This window comes from Monodon monoceros, unplaced genomic scaffold, assembly GCF_005190385.1.
Source record: "Monodon monoceros isolate NGI ecotype Baffin Bay Population unplaced genomic scaffold, NGI_Narwhal_1 Super_Scaffold_11, whole genome shotgun sequence".
In the NCBI taxonomy this organism is placed as follows: Eukaryota; Metazoa; Chordata; class Mammalia; order Artiodactyla; family Monodontidae; genus Monodon; species Monodon monoceros.
In genome coordinates this window covers 5,377,567-5,394,563 of record NW_021703767.1, presented here as the reverse complement: position 1 = coordinate 5,394,563, position 16,997 = coordinate 5,377,567, and the positions used below count along the sequence as shown (strand labels likewise).

Genomic DNA, 16,997 nt, shown 5'->3' with positions numbered 1-16,997 from the left:
AAACACGGAAGAAACAGAGCACGTGGGCAGAGGGCAAAGCCCAGGGTGACCCCAACTCTCCCCATCCTTCTCCTGCCCCCCCCACCCCGTCCCTCGCTCCACGGCTGCACTTGGCCTGGCCCTGCTGCCATCCCACTGTTCCTTTGTTTCCCCACACTCAGACACAGAAACCCCTTTTTAAAAATTTAGTTCTGCCATAACACATTTGAAGTTTTGAAAGGACAAGTTTTTTAAAATGAAGGTCAAAAGGAAAAACGAGAGGAAGGAAGGAAGAAAACGCAAAGCCGAGAACTAAAGTTTCAGAGTAGAGGCGTCTGATCCCATCTAAGCCCCAAACTGGGCATTTATGAGCCAGGCAATGAAGTCTCTGTGGGTGCCTACCTCCCACCCCTTCACTATGGAGCACCGGGGACCCTTTGCATATGTAGGACTCAATGCATCAGTGCCACGACCATCTTTACGCAAGTCTACCTTGAGTCCAAGGTCTTTGCGCTCCTAGATGCACACCTTTCTTCCTTTACATTATTAAAGTTCAAGCTAAGCTTTGGTCTTACAGATGAGGAGAGATTTAGCTCATTTGCAGGGCAGATTAATGGAATATTAAACAGTCGTGGTCCACCCCTTCAGCTGTGCCTGTGGAGGGCTCCAAGGCCACGTTCTCTCTGAGAATGGCCTCCTGGAACTATTGGGCCTTAGAGTGTTAATGCACTTTAAAGCAAGCTTAAAGTAATAAATAGGCTTCTGTTCAAGGGAAGAAGGCCATTTTGCCACAGAAACATGGTCAAGTTTTATGTCATACGTTGATTTTTATCTTTGGCTTCTTTGAAGTCTTGGAAGTAGCTTTTTGGCTTGACGCTGCCCGTTGACCCATACGGGTTGGTGCTTTGCACCTTCTTGGGTAAACTCATACTAGAGGGGGAAGCTTTTAGTGATCCTGGACCTGTTTGCTTGACATGGGAATCAAAGTTTTATAAGGTTGTGTCTGCTGGGATCATGGTGATTTATTTTATAACCTTGCACTTCAAAGGATCTAGCGGTAGGGGGAAATCAGGGCATGGCTTAAAGCAAAATGTGGCTTCTGAACTCCTGGATAAGGTTACAGATTTTTTAAAAAATGTAGCACTTGAAGACAATTTAGACTTTAGGAGGTCACTAGGCTCTAAAATTAGTCAAGCACTCAGGAAGGAAGAATATAGGTTGGCTAAATTGCTTGAGTCCCATTTTCTTTCTTTCTTTTTTTTTTGGATTTTTACATAAAAGCACATTTACGTATGGTGCATTCACTAGGTTGCTTGTCTATACGGTGAAACAAACCTGCTTAAAAAGATTGAGTACCATCTAGCAATCAAACAAGGTCTATGACAGGGAGTTGATCTTACAGTGTTCATTAGGGACCCTACAGTATTTTCCTATAATCCAGATTTATTTCCAGTTTTGATCCTGATCAGTGGTTGCTCGGGCAACTTCGACATATTATTAGAAATGTCCTTATTTTACACTATAAAATATTGTATGAAGCCTTTCAATCTGTAAATATATTTGAACTGATTCTAACCCAGGGATAGGATCTGTGCCTTATGTGGGTCAGGTAGTAACTGGATGATTCTACTTATGAACTCTGTTTAATAGATAGGCACCTACTACCGTAAACTCTGTGGCTGTGCTTTCTTTTCATGAGAGAATTGGAAACATTTTGTGTTATTAATTAACATAACATTTCAAGGGCCCTTCAGGCCTAAAAGACAAAGATCTTTTGGGGGCAAGGTCTGGCCTTTCACTGATTCCCCCTTAACAGCCCTAGTCACTTGCTCTGCCCTTTTATGACACAGTTTTCAATGTTAAAGAAAGATGAGTCTGTCCCTTGAAAGCCTTTGCTGACCATTCTGGGACAGAACCTTAGTAACCTTTTTTTCTCTCTAGGACGTAGCCAAAATCTTGTGATCAAATAGAAATGGTTAATAAGAAAATTTTACTGTTGGTTTTAAAAAAAATGTTACACCTGGCATGTGGTAGATAATCAATGAGGGTGTGTTGAATTAAATATTTCAGTGCATCCAAAGTAAAACTTGCCATTTGGAAGGCGATGGAATTAGGTGTCCGATCATTTTGCCTTCTTGCTGCCCTCTTGTCAGACTCTTGATTTGGAAGCTTTTATTAAGCACGTAAAATGCAAGACTGCAGATACCTTTATGCCCTGCAAGCTACTTCTCTGGAATACTTTGCTTCTCAGCATCTCCCATGAATACATCTTCTTTTCCACAGCACTTATTTTCATCCCACTGAAACCTTTGTGCTGGCTCTATCTCTTCTCTGGCACAAAGAAAACAAAACCATTTCCGGGGAATGAAAGGCTGGACTCGCTAATGTAATGTATTGCTTTCTTTACGAAGACCAGCTACAAAATAGTGGTGTCAAATAGCAGAGATGCCGACAATAAAAATGTCAGCCCAGGATATTTTCTGGACAGAGGCCTTGCAAAGCAATAACTAAATTACAAGGGACTATTAAGAACAAAAAGGAAGGATGTCGCACCTGCCATCAGTCTAACTCAAATGCACCAGGAAGAGTCAGCAACATCTTTAGCATCTTTTCCTTACTCTTGGTAAAGCAGAACTAAGTTGAGGTGCTTAAGTCATAAGTAGAAGAGGAAAATCAAACAATAGTTGGGGAGGTAAAAGTAAGCAACGGGGACCAGGGGCAAAAAGGAAAGGTGAATTTGGGAGAGGGTGGAAGATGCTGGGAAGGATTTCCTCAACGTTTAACTCATTTGCTGCCAAACCCTTGTCATCAAATAGAAATGATGGATGAGAAAATGTTACCGTTGATTTTTAAGAACGTTATATGGACAATTCATAGCCCTCTAAGTGCAGCCAGTTAGACATGGCTGTCTAAATGCATCAAAAACACGCCACCCTGGTACCTCTATAACGATGTCCCTAAAGTCCACACAATGGGTTTCTGTTTTCGGTGAAAGAGGGGTTATAAAAATAAAGTCCTTTTGGTATTTTTTTTTTTTTTTTTGGCGGTACTCGGACCTCGCTCCGAGGCATGTGGGATCTTCCCAGACCCGGGCACGAACCCGCGCCCCGTGCATTGGCAGGGGGACTCCCAACCACCGTGCCACCAGGGAAGCCCCCTTTTGATATTTTAATGACGAACACTTGTGAATGGAATCCAGCACAGCTCACCGGATATTGAATTTCTCAATAGATTAGAGCATTATGTTTTTGTAGTGCTGTTTTCTGTAGCTCTTGAATGCCCCCCCCTTTCCTCCCTAGTTGTGATGAATCACCTCCTCTTTTATGCTTAGGTAGGATTTGTTTGTTTTAGCATTCGTGACATTTTGGCTCTTTTCCTGGTACATGACTGTGTGTCTGCCTCATACACTAAACCTAAAGTTCAGAAGGCTCTTTCTTTTCATCTTGTACATCGAGCACGTAGCACGGCCCTTAGGATATAGGATTCACTCAAGAGAATCTGCAAAATTAAAAGGTAAGTGGAGAATGTGATTTAGAAAGAATATTTCAATGAGATTGACGGTTCATCTGAATTATTGGGCTACAGAAGGTGTAAACGGAAGAACTATTAAAGTGTGCAGATGGAGTGCCATGTACTTCAAATATTTTAATTTGTTGGCCAACTAGAAGCACATTGATAGTAAAATGGGTTAGAGTCCCATCAAAAGGAGTGCTCTGGCTACCTGAAGACAGGTGAAAATATCCCCATGTTCTGCTGTTCTAACTGGACTACAGTCAAATCAAGCATTTACACAAGTGGTCAGTGCTTTCCAAGTCTACCAGCCAGGCTTGGGGATATCCCAGATATAGTATAAGGACAGTGCTTCCAGGCCTGTTCCTCAAATGCAACTTTGAAGAATACATGGGATGTTGCATACTCCTCACTGCACTGATATTAAAATGCAGGCAGCTTATATATACATTTTACCAAGAAGCGACTTGGTTAAATACCCTGACAGGCAAAGAGGAGGGACTCAGAGCACTGTCCTGCACAGGGCTTTGCATAGGAAAGAACTCATTGGCCTCACACTGCACAGCCAGGGCAGGTAGGGCTGTTGGCCAGAAGCTGGAAGAGCCCTGTCGCACAGAATCTACAGAGCCAGACATGGGAATAACGGTGCTGCTGACAAAGGCTCCCATCTGGTCCAAGATCTCATCTTCCATTCTTTCCTTTTTTTTTCTTAGTTAAAACGAAACTCTTACACCAAGCTTCAGCTCCGATTTCTCATTCAGTGAAGTGTGTGTTTCCTGCCTCACAACGCTTTCCCAGGACCGTAAGCCCTCAATTTCCATTTCCTGGCAATAAAATAATTCTCATTTCCAGAACCAATCTGGAAGGTCTTTTTAAAGGATACCCTGAGAAAACCACAATTCGAAAAGAGTCATGTACCACAAAGTTCATTGCAGCTCTATTTACAATAGGCAGGACATGGAAGCAACCTAAGCGCCCATCGACAGATGAATGGATAAAGAAGATGTGGCACATATATACAATGGAATATTACTCAGCCATAAAAAGAATGAAATGATGCCACTTACAACAACCGGGATAGACCTAGAGATGATCATACTAGTCAGACAGAGAAAGACAAATATTATACTGTATCACTTATATGTGGAATCTAAAAAAAAAAATACAAATGGACTTATTTGTCCATTTGTAAAATAACGAAAATAAACGAAATTGAGTTACTTGTAGTGAAGTGGATGGACCTAGAGTCTGTCATACAGAGTGAAGTAAGTCAGAAAGAGAAAAACAAATGCCGTATGCTAACACGTATATATGGAATCTAAAAAAAAAAAGGTTCTGGAGAATCCAGGGGCAGGACAGGAATAAAGACGCAGACGTAGAGAATGGACTTGAGGCCACGGGGAGGGGGAAGGGTAAGCTGGGACGAAGTGAGAGAGTGGCATGGACATATATACACTACCAAATGTAAAATAGATAGCTAGTGGGAAGCAGCCACATAGCACAGGGAGATCAGCTCGGTGCTTTGTGACCACCTAGAGGGGTGGGATATGGAGGGTGGGAGGGAGATGCAAGAGGGAGGGGATATGGGGATATATGTATATGTATGGCTGACTCACTTTGCGATACAGCAGAAACTAACTCATCATTGTAAAGCAATCATACTCCGATAAAGATGTTAAAAATAAAATAAAATAAAAATAAAGGAGGCCGTAATTGGTGGCCTTGCTGCAGCAGCTCAACATTAAAGAGTGGGGCTGGCAAACCCTCGTGAAAGTCATTCTCTTTGCCTGCCTTGCTGGAGACGTGAAAGAGGTTGGCTTTCACTCAACTTCTGAGTCGTAACATTTGCATGACTTGCGTGTGAGGCCCTGCCGTCCTGCTGCCGGCACATCACAGGTCACAGAAGCAGGCGGCGCGGGGAACCTGGCGCAGAGAGGGTAAGGCACTCCACGGGGCCGATTCCCTCCCGGCCAGCCGTCTGTCCTGCTTTGTGGGGGGGGGGGGGACGGCCGAGCCTCCACTCACCTCTCAGCCTCTTCAGCCTCTGCTCCCGTCTCCTCCTCCGAACCACCAGCAGGAGTACGAACAGCAGCAGCAAGCCCACCAGGATACAGGAGATGGTCACCAGCATCTTGAGCCCTTCATTGGTCGCCAGCCCTTCATCGCTTTGGACAACTGACTTAATGAGTGGAGGGACTGTACCTGAAAGCAGGGCCATGATGTTAGGCGGCAGTTAATGAGGACAGCATGGCGGAGTTTTTTAGGGATGACGGGTTACCAGAACCGCGCGAGTGAGCGAGGGCGTCCGCGGTGATGGGGATGAGAGGAACGCTCCCTCTTAAGTCCTCGTTCGTTCCTTTCCTGCCTCGCTTCCCTCCTACGCTTACTCTACGGAACGTCGAACCAGAGTGTGCGCGAAGGGCAGAGCACCTTGTTTTTTGGACAGGGACTTCATTTGGCAATGTACTGCTGGGTGCAGACACTTGAAAGCATAAGGTCCAGGCTGGGCGCTTAAAAGAGCCACACACACTTCCGTGGAGTTGAGCGTCACCCAGAGCACAATTGAGAGGGGCTGTTTGAAAAGCTGCACATCAGAGAAGGAACGATGGGTTTGGCAAGTGGACAGAAGGGAGTCTGTGGGGAGACGGTACCAGATGAGCCTGCTTAAAGGAGCTTAAAATCTCTTTCTGTTTGGTTATTCACTTGCTTTTTATCACGGGTGTAAGGCCAAATTTACTTCTAAAACTATTTCCGGGTATAAGAGTAAAACCAGCTCTTCAAAGGGGAGCCATCCAAGTCTCTAAAGCAAAAGCTACTTATTGGCCCACATAAAGCTGTGAAATTCAGATTATTTAGAATTACAAGGAAACACCTAAGCAGACTGAACTCTGAGCTGCGTTAAGCTGCCTTCTGCTCAGAGGCTTTAATACAATGGGTGCAGAGATTCAAACACAGGCATCCACATTTTATGGGGCCTGCGTTTTGGCACCGACCATTATGTAAGGTGCTCCAGTCCACTGTATCTTCCATGTAAAACAAGGACCAGGAAGTCAGTGATTCAGGAAAAATAATGCAAAAATAATACAATTTCCCTCTGAGCAAAAAGAGTCTTGTCCTGCATTTAGTGAGTAGAGACAATAGAATGACGGGCCCCTTTGCTATCTGCTAAGGCCAAGAAGATCATTCTTCCAACTTGATATAGAGTGCTTTGGCTGCAAACCCAAGTCTGCAAATGCTCAGAACCCACATAAGAGGCACGTAAGGGGATGCAGGTGAGGATGGGCCTGCAAAACCAAGATGACACAGGACCAGTGGAAACATTTGGCTGAGGAAATGGCAGAAGAAAGAGTCAAGTAAAGCCACGGGCAAAATTGAAATCTGACTGGTATTGATAGATATAAAGCTAATGGTCAACATTTGTTGTTCCTAAAATGAAAAAAATTTTTCAGGCAGAAGTGACAAAAAGGATATTAAAGCTTTATATCCACAAGCTTAGTTCAAAAAAAAAAGAAACCTTTTTTCAAGGAAAATATACATATGTATTCTTATTTCTAGTGTAACAAGATTATTTCAGATTTCAGAAAATTTTAAATGTAGCTCCCAGGACTTTTTCGTGATTTAATCTAAGATCTTGGATAAAGTGAGAATATTTCTTTTAGAAGACAAATATTTAAGATCTGCAGAGCACTTTGTAAGTAAGAATGACAGTTTCAAATGTTGCACGCGAGTGGTTTCTAATTAAATGATTAGCTGTGAACATATCACGGATGTGCACCTTGAAGCCGCATGCTCTGGACCACACAGATTACGAAGAAGCTGGGCACCAGAGCGTGATAGTCATAAGGCAATTAATGGACATCAATCATCTAAAGTAAGAAATATACTTCCTGCCCAAGTGTGTACCCTGCTAGCAAAGGGCTTTGGGGAGCCCTTACATGCTAGGGAAAATGGTCAGTGTTGAAGTCCTTTATTTTGTCAGATCAAAGACTGAAACCGTGTTGGAGGAGAAAGCAAGTTGTCCACACTGCTCTGCGGTGGCTGATACTCTGTGACGGGACCTCTTGGAGTGAAGTCGCTTGTGATTGAGGCTAGAAGGTTAGAAAGACGTAGCCCACGGGGATCAGAGCTTTTGAAGAGAAGCCTCACTGTCCGGGAGCTGGACCAGGTGCCTCAGGAGCTGCGGGGCCCAGGCTGGTGTAACCAGCACCAGGACTCCCACCTTGGCACCTTCCTGCCTTCACCCCACCCAGGCCCTAAATGCTGTGGGCGACCCTGGGCTCTGGCTGAGGAGGGATCTGTGGGGAGACGACCTTGGTGGGAGACTCAGGGGTGGGTTTACAGTGTGCCAGGGTGGGAGGAACAAGCCCTCGGCTGGCCAGGACAGTCCAGGAGAAAATGGCGAAGGGAGGAGCCACGTCTACAACACCTCTGGAGCATCCTTTGGTCGTGTCCGAGGGTCCTTGGGTTTACGTACACTCTTTTCTTAGAACAGGATAACCTGTACTCCAGGGAAGTTCCTGCCAGAGTATTGATTAAGCGAGATCCCAAGTGCACGTAAGCAGAGGAACGAACACCCCTCAGCCTGTCTAGCGAAGAATAGAGTATTGGGGTGTTAGCTCTGGCGCAGACTTTTTGGGTAAGTCATCAGCACTGTGGTCCAACCCGACTGATGGACACTGGACAAGGTCTCTGAGGGAGCTAAGCCCGGAGCTCCAAACTGTCTGATGAATGGTGGCCAGTTTTACCGTGTGATCACAGCACCTAATTCAACCCTGCCTTTCCCCGAGTGAAAATCACTGCAAGGCTGCAGAAATCAACATCAACTTGCTGCCAGTTAGGACTTTCTGAAGTTTCCTGACTGCAGAACGGTCAATGTCACGCCACCCTTTAGCTTCACTGGGCTTGGCATTTGTTCAACGTCAAGAAATGGCCCTTATACTAGTTGGAGCAAAAAAGGATAAAAATTTCTATCACTTATTTTCAGTCAACTAAACGTCACAAGATACCTCACCTGGTTTTCAGAAAGCCCATGCCAATTGTATGCATGTGTGCATATATGTGTGTGTGTGTGTGTGTGTGTGTGTGTCTACTAACATCCCATGACATTATTCTATTTCCATCAGTGCCTCTATTTCTGCTCAGAGACTAACATAAGCTCCTTTACTGATGGAAGACTGTTTTTGCACATGCAGTTGAAGGGCTAAATGAGAGCAAAAAAGAAAGCTGTTATGTGGATTGGGATGGGGTGGGAGGAGGGGAGGGAGACAACAAAAGCAATGTTAGCTCACAGTCATGACCAAGCACACAACCACGTGGCACAGAAGGCTTCAGCCCCAGGAGAATTCACTCCTGCCCCGAGACTCCCTAACGAGCTGCCTGCGGGCCCTCCGTCCCTCCTTCCTGGAACATGGCCAAGGTCACATGGGTACCTGGTCTAGGGAGCCCTGGGGGCAGCAGACTGAAAGGCCCCAAAGCCTAAGGGGATCGGCGGGCACGAGCCCCACTGTGCCGAGGATGGATGTCAGATGGGGGAGGGACGGCGAGCACGGGCACACATCCCGAGACGCAGAAGGGAGGCCAGCCGGCCAGCTTACTGCCGTCGTAGTTGAGCGTGGCGAAGTTGGCCTGCTTCTCGGCACAGCCAGCGCTGTTGCACGCCCTCATCTGCAGCTCATACCACGTGGCTTCCTGCAGGTCGTACAGGATGTACGACTTGGAGAGAGAGGTCCGCTGAGCCGTGGTCCAGACCGTGGTCCCGAAGGGTCTGTACTCGAGTGTGAAGGAGGTGATGGGGCAGCCGCCGTCATTCCAGCCGATGAGGTTCAGCCTCACGCGTGTGGTGTTGATGCTGGCGAAGAGTTCCTGCTCCTTCGAGAACTGGGGCTCTGCGGGAGAGGGCACAGAGGCGTCCCACGTTTCCCTTGGGCTGCTTTCGCCACAGGCAAGGGGCTCAGTCCAAGTCTGGGTCACGGGCTGCTTGTCCACTATTTATAGGGATCTTACGGACCCACGTTCCCCAGGTGTGAAAGGGAACTCTGGGTGGGTAGAGGTTGTTTTTGTGAATCTTAGCGTTAGTTCCCTGAAGAACAAAGCTATTCTCATGTATGCGCTTCCTTGAGTGTTATTTTTTAAAGTTGAGAATTATGTTTTCTTTAGTAGACAAAACTGAGAACTTAAGCCCAGGATGCAGCCTCCCGGGTAGCTCTGAGGGACTGATCCGCCTTGAGTGGTTTTGAAGGAACCACTGTGATGTGCTGGGCTGACCCGTGTCCATTCAGGGACCTGACTCAAGAGAAGTCAGACTTGGATTTGGGAAGTACCCACGGGCATCCTTGCTATCCAAGCCGCTCACGCTGGAGCCCAGGGACCCAGTGGGTATATATTTCTGCATAAATCAACCCCTCATCATCTGAGCCCTGGTACACGTTATCCAAAACTCAGGTGCCGCGTCCAAATAACGCCTTCACTTTCGAATCTCTTGCTCTCCTGCCATCCCGTCCACACCACTGGATGAGAGTCAGCAGTGAGGAAACCTACGAAGACCCTCTCCCCGCCCCCTCACGTGCACTCGCGTGCAGCCATGTCCCTCCCTCCTGCTGGTGTTTCTGAGCTGCAGATTTCACCCCTGAACATCACTGCCCTGGGGTTCGCCTCCCTGAAGGTCCATTTTCAGAGGAAAAACCGACTCACACTCAAGGTTCACAATCTACCCTGGTGACTTCTCACCTGGAAAGTGGGGCCTGTGAGGCGATCTGACAGTTATAGGTGGAAGGGGGTGAGGAGACTAAGGGAGAAGGTCACCCCAGAAGAAGGTGAGAGGGCAAAGAGCGCATTTCACGACTACTCAGCCTGGGAACTTTCTGTCGGCACCAAAGCCCTTGATTTTCAAATGACACTCTTTTTTTAATATATTTATTTATTTTTATTGAAGTATAGTTGATGTTCAATGTTGCGCTAGTTTCAGCAAAGTGATTCAGTTATACATCTATCTATATTATTTTTCAGATTCTTTTCCCTTATAGGGTACTACAAAATATTGAGTAGAGTTCCCAGTGCTCTACAGTAGGGCCTTGCTGATTATCTCTTCTGTGCACAGTCGTGTGTGTATCTGTTCATCCCAAACTCCTAATTTATCTCTCCTCCTCACTTTTCCCCTTTGGGAACCATAAGTTTGTTTTCTATATCTGCGGACACTCTTCCTTTAAACTGCAAATGAAATAATGAAAAGAGAGAACCAGAATATTCTGTATGGACTGGCCATCTCTTTCAATACCCTGTAACACTGCCAAACCCATCTGGGGAATAATAAAGTTCAAATTCACAAACATGTAAATGTATGATGCATCTTTTCTGATTCCAGTCTCCCCTTTGATTTGGAAAACAGGAAATCTAGAAATTAAGAAGGCTTACATACCTTTTCCTAATGTTTTCGCTTCTATGATTTCACTTATGCGCCCGGGTCCCACTCCATTTTGTGCAGTAAGAGTGAACTTGTACCAAGTCCCACATTTCAGATTTTCCAGGCGGTAAGAACGTTCGCTTGGGCTGATGGGAAAACTTCCCCACTGCTCACTGTTATCCTCAGAGTACTGCAATATGTAACCTTCAGAAAACAAGAAATATTCCGAAGAGCATTATTTGCTTTCTATCAGAAGTTTACACCCTGCATGGGATGCGTTCTCAGAATTTGCACATCTTTGGAAGGCAACACCTGAGCTCTTGCTGACTCCAGGAAACTGAACCCAGGCTGGGAGAAGTACTGTGATGATATATTGATTATGAGGTATTTAGGCCATGCCAGATGTTACTACGGTGGGATTGCTGGATAGCGCGATGAAGATAAAACCACTTTCTGCCCATTCCCTTTAAAAGGTGTAACTGGGCAGCAGGGAATGGATACTGAATCTCTAAATATCTGACCTTGCAAGCACACGTGCCGAATGCCTGGGGATGGGCATGGTCTGAAGCTGGGTTCTTTTTAAGAGAACCAAAGCTCTGAAAAAGGGGTAAGTTATAAGCGGGGGTAGGAATCTTCTCAGCCACGCCCTCCCAGTCCACAATGACTGTGCCAGACATTGTCCACAGCCTGTTACTCACATCGCCTCGCATAACCCTGTGGATTAGTCATTATGATCTCCGCAGTGCTGATGAAGGGCCTGAGGTCCAGAGACGTTAGGTGACCACTCTAGGGTCTTATAAGCAAGATTCAAATCCTACCGCCAGAATCTGAAGCCTGCACTCCTGTGATCACTGAGACATCCCTCCCTGTTATGCCTTCATCCCTGTCACCCCAGCCGCCTTCCTGGGGAAAACATATCCTGTCTGCTCTGTCATTGTCTCCTAAATGTTCACATCCAGGCAGCCCAGGACTGGCCTGCCTGATGCATGGTGTCCTTACACCAGCACACTGGCATCCTCCCTCCTGCCCATGGAATTCCATTTCTGACACCAGCGACGAAAGCACATCTCACCCCCACGCTACAGAGCCTCTGAACCCCCAGTTGGTAGCAGTCAGTGTTTTCCATGTGCCTCTCATGAGATCACCCATCTCTGATGCCCTCCTTCTGCAGCCACGGTCAGTATCATCCCACTGGCTTCCTCCTTCCCTCCCCTCTGGCCCCCTGCAGCCTTGGGGTCCCTCCTCCCTCCTCAGCCTCATTTTCCCCTCTGTGTTCCTAATCTGTAGTCCTGACAGCTCTCTCAGTGTCTGATATGTGAATGATGCATCTGGGTCAGCTCCCCCGTCCTATCCCGACTTCGCCATCTCCCTGGCGCCCTACGCATCGGGGGGATTGTGCTTTCCTTCTCATTTCCTTCATCTAAACCACTTCTAGGAAGCTTTTCTAGCCCTTGGAGATGGGAACCCCCATGTCAATGGCTTTGGCCACCCCTGTGCTTCAAGGACCCCTGGTCGCCTTTGCCTGGAAACCCTTCATTACTAAAGTTGGCTTCAACTCTAAGACCTTCTGCTCCGACACCCTTCCTGTACTGCCTCTCCCATGATCTCACACTTACAGAACCAACACTTCCTTTCCTCTGAGCCTGGAGTCCTAGGGTCCCTTGGACTCCTGCCTCGGTGCCCCATTTTTTTTTTCATAAAATGCTTCTCCACCTAGCCTAGAACCTCTGGTAGAGACCATTTCAATCAGGAGCCTGGTTTCACTCACTCTTGTGACTCCTCACCGCACTTACCCTGCCGGTCACCAGCTTTGTTGACCCGTGATCCACTTTTCTGCCCCACTGTCCGAGATCACTCGAGCGACTCATTAAACCGCGATAACTGTGACCCCTACACTTTGTGCCATTCCTCTGCAGCTGGGGCCTTGCTCACGCTTAGCAATGGCTTCGTTTCTTGATTAATGACTCCCTGTGCATTTCCCACGGCAGCTGTTACAAATCTTTCCCTCTCCTCAAGCCCACAAACACATCCTCACCCCTAATCATCCAATTATTCAAAAAAAATAATCTCACCTTTCTCTTCGCTAAAAAAAGAAAGATCTTCCCCTTTGCCCAGTGGAGTGCTAATCAATGTTTAACAACTGGCTCTTGGGAAAAAAAAAAAAAAAAAAAAGCCCTGATGGGTAGCATTTCTGATTTCTGCAGTGTGTAAATATCCCCAGCCGGGCTGTGGTCACCGAGGGCAAAGTTGGGAAGAGGGGCGGCAACGTGCTCTCATGGGCTGGAGGGAGATGGCTCCAGACACCACTGGCCTCACCCTAAGATGCCCCTGTATTTCCTGTTGTCTTCTCGCCTTCCTCCTCTCTCAGAAGAAGGATGTCTTCTGCCGGCAGAACTCTATCCGTTAGCCTTTCCCACCTGCTCTACGACCCCTTTTGTCCCGCGGCTCCTTAACCCCGTGCAACCTCAGTCTCCTCTGGGTTCTCTCCCTCCCCTTAGTCTACAACTTGCTCAGAATGTTCTCCCAATGCCACTTAGGCTGGGATCATTACGCTAACTCATTCCTTCAGTAGAAACTCCCTTAATTCTTTGCTAGTCTGTGTTAATTGCAAAAGCTTTGTGCAAATAGACCACTTCCCATCTTTCAGTATTTTCTAAGTCAGAACAGTCACTGTGGTTACTTAACTGACGCACTGAGTACCTGAATGGATGGTACAGCGTTGACAACATGGGGAAGAAGCACAATGCAGCATCTTGGGGGAAGAGATGACCACATTTTTTTTCTTTCTTTTTTTTTGCATGTGTTAATATTTCACTCATATTGCATGCATGATACTCATCTTATGAATGGGATTCCTTGGATGAATGGGTGAGTTTCAACAAATACCATAAAAATAGATGTGTGGTTTTTTGCATAGGTAATGGAAGAATTAATTATATGATGAGTTTGGGGGAGAAAGAAACTAACACATAACGGTTACTTGATAAATATGTGTCACTTATCTGCCCGTGGATGATGACAATGAATCGACTGTTGTGGGCCACCTATCTCTCATTACCTCTGATAGAACTGCCCCCGTTGTCCCCAGGAAGCCATGAAAGGGTGATGGAGGAAGAGGTGGTTTTGGAAACTGTAAGCCGAGGCTGATCTGGTGGAACTAGGGAGGAAACAGTTTTTAGAAAACACGAATTAGTTGTTCACATCTTCAGTCTTCTGTGACAGTCATTTACCAAATGATGTTTAACAGCCGTTTATTAAATGAGTGTTTCAGGTTGACAAAATACGCAATTCACTTCTGTCAAAATGTCTATTTAGTTGAAATCCTGGGCTAAAGAGATAGAAGAGAATGATCCCATTATTTAAAGAAAATTCAACCACATTTCTACTTGGATTTATTTCCTCATTCCCTCACCGATTCCTTACATTTCTGAGTTGCTCACCACTAATCGAAATCTTCTGTGAACTTACTAAGGATCCATGCATTATTTTACTCTAAATTTCAGCCATGGTTCAAGTGAGAAAGATAAATGGCACCCTCGTAGCTTGTCAGTTCTCAGCGATATGAAAGGGGGAGAGGAAGCCTGGCTAGTGGGAAAAAAAAACTGCAAAAATGTCCACTACTTCACGTACTCCCCTGCTCAAGAGGCAACACACACACACACACACACACACACACACACTCAGCTCTGAACTCAAAGGAGTGCCATTGAGTGGCATCACAAAAACTTGAATAGTCATACAAGGTTTGAAGAATACATACTTCTAATCAATGGGCCTCAGTAATATTTTGGATTAGCTCTGCAGACAGCAATACTGAAGAAGTTTAGAAAGGTTATCCAAATTATATAGAAACTTTCTCATAAAATGTCCTTCTCTTTTCCTCCAAGAGAAGCCTGATATATTAAACCAGAGCCATGAAAAATGGATTCATCTCTTTAGAGTCATCGTATAGTGTCTATCTCCAAAAATGCCCTGAAATCTCCTGACTTCAAGTTACTTGAAATTCCAGATCAATTTTGTATTATTTAAAAAAATATATAGTTCTTCCCCTTCCCTCCCCTCCCACTGAGGACAACATTGGTTTTATTTTTTACTTGCTGTGATAGCACTTAAATCCGGAGACTTTACACTTTGATTTTTTTCTACTAATAAAATATCACTGTGCATCTAAATTTGAACCCAGTCAGTGGCCATCTGGGATTTTATACATGATTTTAATTTGACAATCTTAAATTTGTCACGTACTTCTGGTGTATGATATCAAGAAAAATTACATACACTGTATTAAATACACAATTAAGCATTAATGCCCTACAGAGTTTTAGTCAGTGTCCTTTTAGTATACGTTGCATATGACAATTCAGTTAATTAGCGTTCATAAAACACCTCAGTTCAGACTTTCTTCTTGCTGGTGTTTTCTGGGTTACACTTGTACACGTGTGAAGTAAATACTGCAAGTAGTGGGCATCATTAAGAAGGGCTTTTTCGGGCTTCCCTGGCGGCGCAGTGGTTGAGAGTCCGCCTGCCGATGCAGGGGACACGGGTTCGTGCCCCGGTCCGGGAAGATCCCACATGCCGCGGAGCGGCCGGGCCCGTGAGCCATGGCCGCTGAGCCTGCGCGTCCGGAGCCTGGGCTCCGCGACGGGAGAGGCCACAACAGTGAGAGGCCCGCGTACCGCCAAAAAAAAAAAAAAAAAAAAAAGAAGGGCTTTTTCAGCAATGCACACCTGAAGACAAATGAGACTAGGCTCCCTACGTGAAAAAATGTAAACAGTGTTATCTCTCAGGTGATGAATGCTTTTTATTTACTTTGATTTGTTTAATTATATTCTCCAAAATGAACATCCAAATTTTCGTAATATGAAAGTAGCAATTAGCTCTTTATAAAGGCTGATTTTTAAATTTGTTCACTCTTTGCACACAGGCATACATACAAAAAGAAGCATCAGAAAGAGGCCCAAAGCGTGGTACCTTGTACTTGTAAATTTAGAATAATTTCATCTGATCCCCAGTTGTTATTGGCGATGCAACTGTAATATCCAGAATCTTCCGCCTTCACCGTCCGGATGACGAAGCTGCCGTTGCTGAAGACGCTTCTCCGCCCATCAACCGTTACGAGGCTGGGTGTCCCGTTACTACCTCACGGGAAGAAAAAGGCGCAGATTAAAGAAATTACAATCCAAGTTAGCTGAGGTTGGGGAAAAGCATAAACACTCTTTCTGAAGCAAACAACCCATCTGGAAGGTTATATTAAGGAAGAACTAAACGATGATTATATGACAGAAACAGTCACATAGCTGAGTTTTGTCCTTTGTAAAAAGTGCTGTGTTGAAGCGAGGTCCGTGTGAAGTCCTGGCTACTGGCTGCATAGGTCAATGCTTGTCGTATCCCAATGGGAATTGCTTCTGTGGGCAGACGTGTCATTTTGACCAGATCAGGCAGGGACAACTAAATTTTGGGGTCGCTTGTAGATTCGCTTAAAGTTACATTTGTTAATGATTTTGACATAAGAAATGAACTGGGTTTGCCAAGAGGGTGATGAGCTGACTCTAGTATAAAGAGAGTTCCCTTGGCGACATCTTGGCCTTGGCCATGGTGACAACTGTCCAGTCATCTGTGGTCATCCCCACATCCGGTGGAATGCCACTGGACCTCGGGAGCTTACTTATTTCCTTCATATTAACTGACTTAAAAGAGATGAGAAAGTGGTCACTGGGCCAAGACCATCATTTCAATAGTTTGTGTCTTTTAAGCGTCTTTGTTTGAAAATAGGAACTCTTCCGAATCCATTTTATACCAAATCTCTAGGCTCATCAGTGAATTCCCAGCCCTTTATTTACATCTTAATTTCTGTCTCTGAATAAATTTACTTAAAAAAGTTACACGAACGGAATCCATCTCACCCATTTCCTCCCTTCCATCTCATCTGCTGTTGTTGTAATAATTCCTACTGAGCACAGAAAACCAGATTTTATATTAGCTAAGTCTTAATGCATTCCATTTCTTAAAGTTATTTCTCAGAGCATTTGAGTTAGTGTTAATTGGTCCATTATCTTGGAAGGAGAAGAGATAAGTGCTAATTCTCCAGTCGCTTTGGGTACGTTCATCT

At 45.4% G+C, this 16,997-nt stretch overlaps 1 protein-coding gene across 1 annotated transcript in view; it reads right to left on the bottom strand.

Annotated features, from left to right (window-relative positions):
* DSCAM (DS cell adhesion molecule) overlaps positions 1-16,997 on the bottom strand; it is a 744,700-nt gene that overhangs the window by 45,220 nt on the left and 682,483 nt on the right. The window contains exons 25-29 of the mRNA XM_029214644.1: positions 15,860-16,023; positions 13,947-14,045; positions 10,904-11,092; positions 9,084-9,374; positions 5,515-5,691 (exon numbers count right to left, since the gene is read on the bottom strand). Of these exons, the coding sequence (XP_029070477.1) occupies positions 5,515-5,691; positions 9,084-9,374; positions 10,904-11,092; positions 13,947-14,045; positions 15,860-16,023 (920 nt within the window). The remainder of the gene's footprint in view (positions 1-5,514; positions 5,692-9,083; positions 9,375-10,903; positions 11,093-13,946; positions 14,046-15,859; positions 16,024-16,997) is intronic.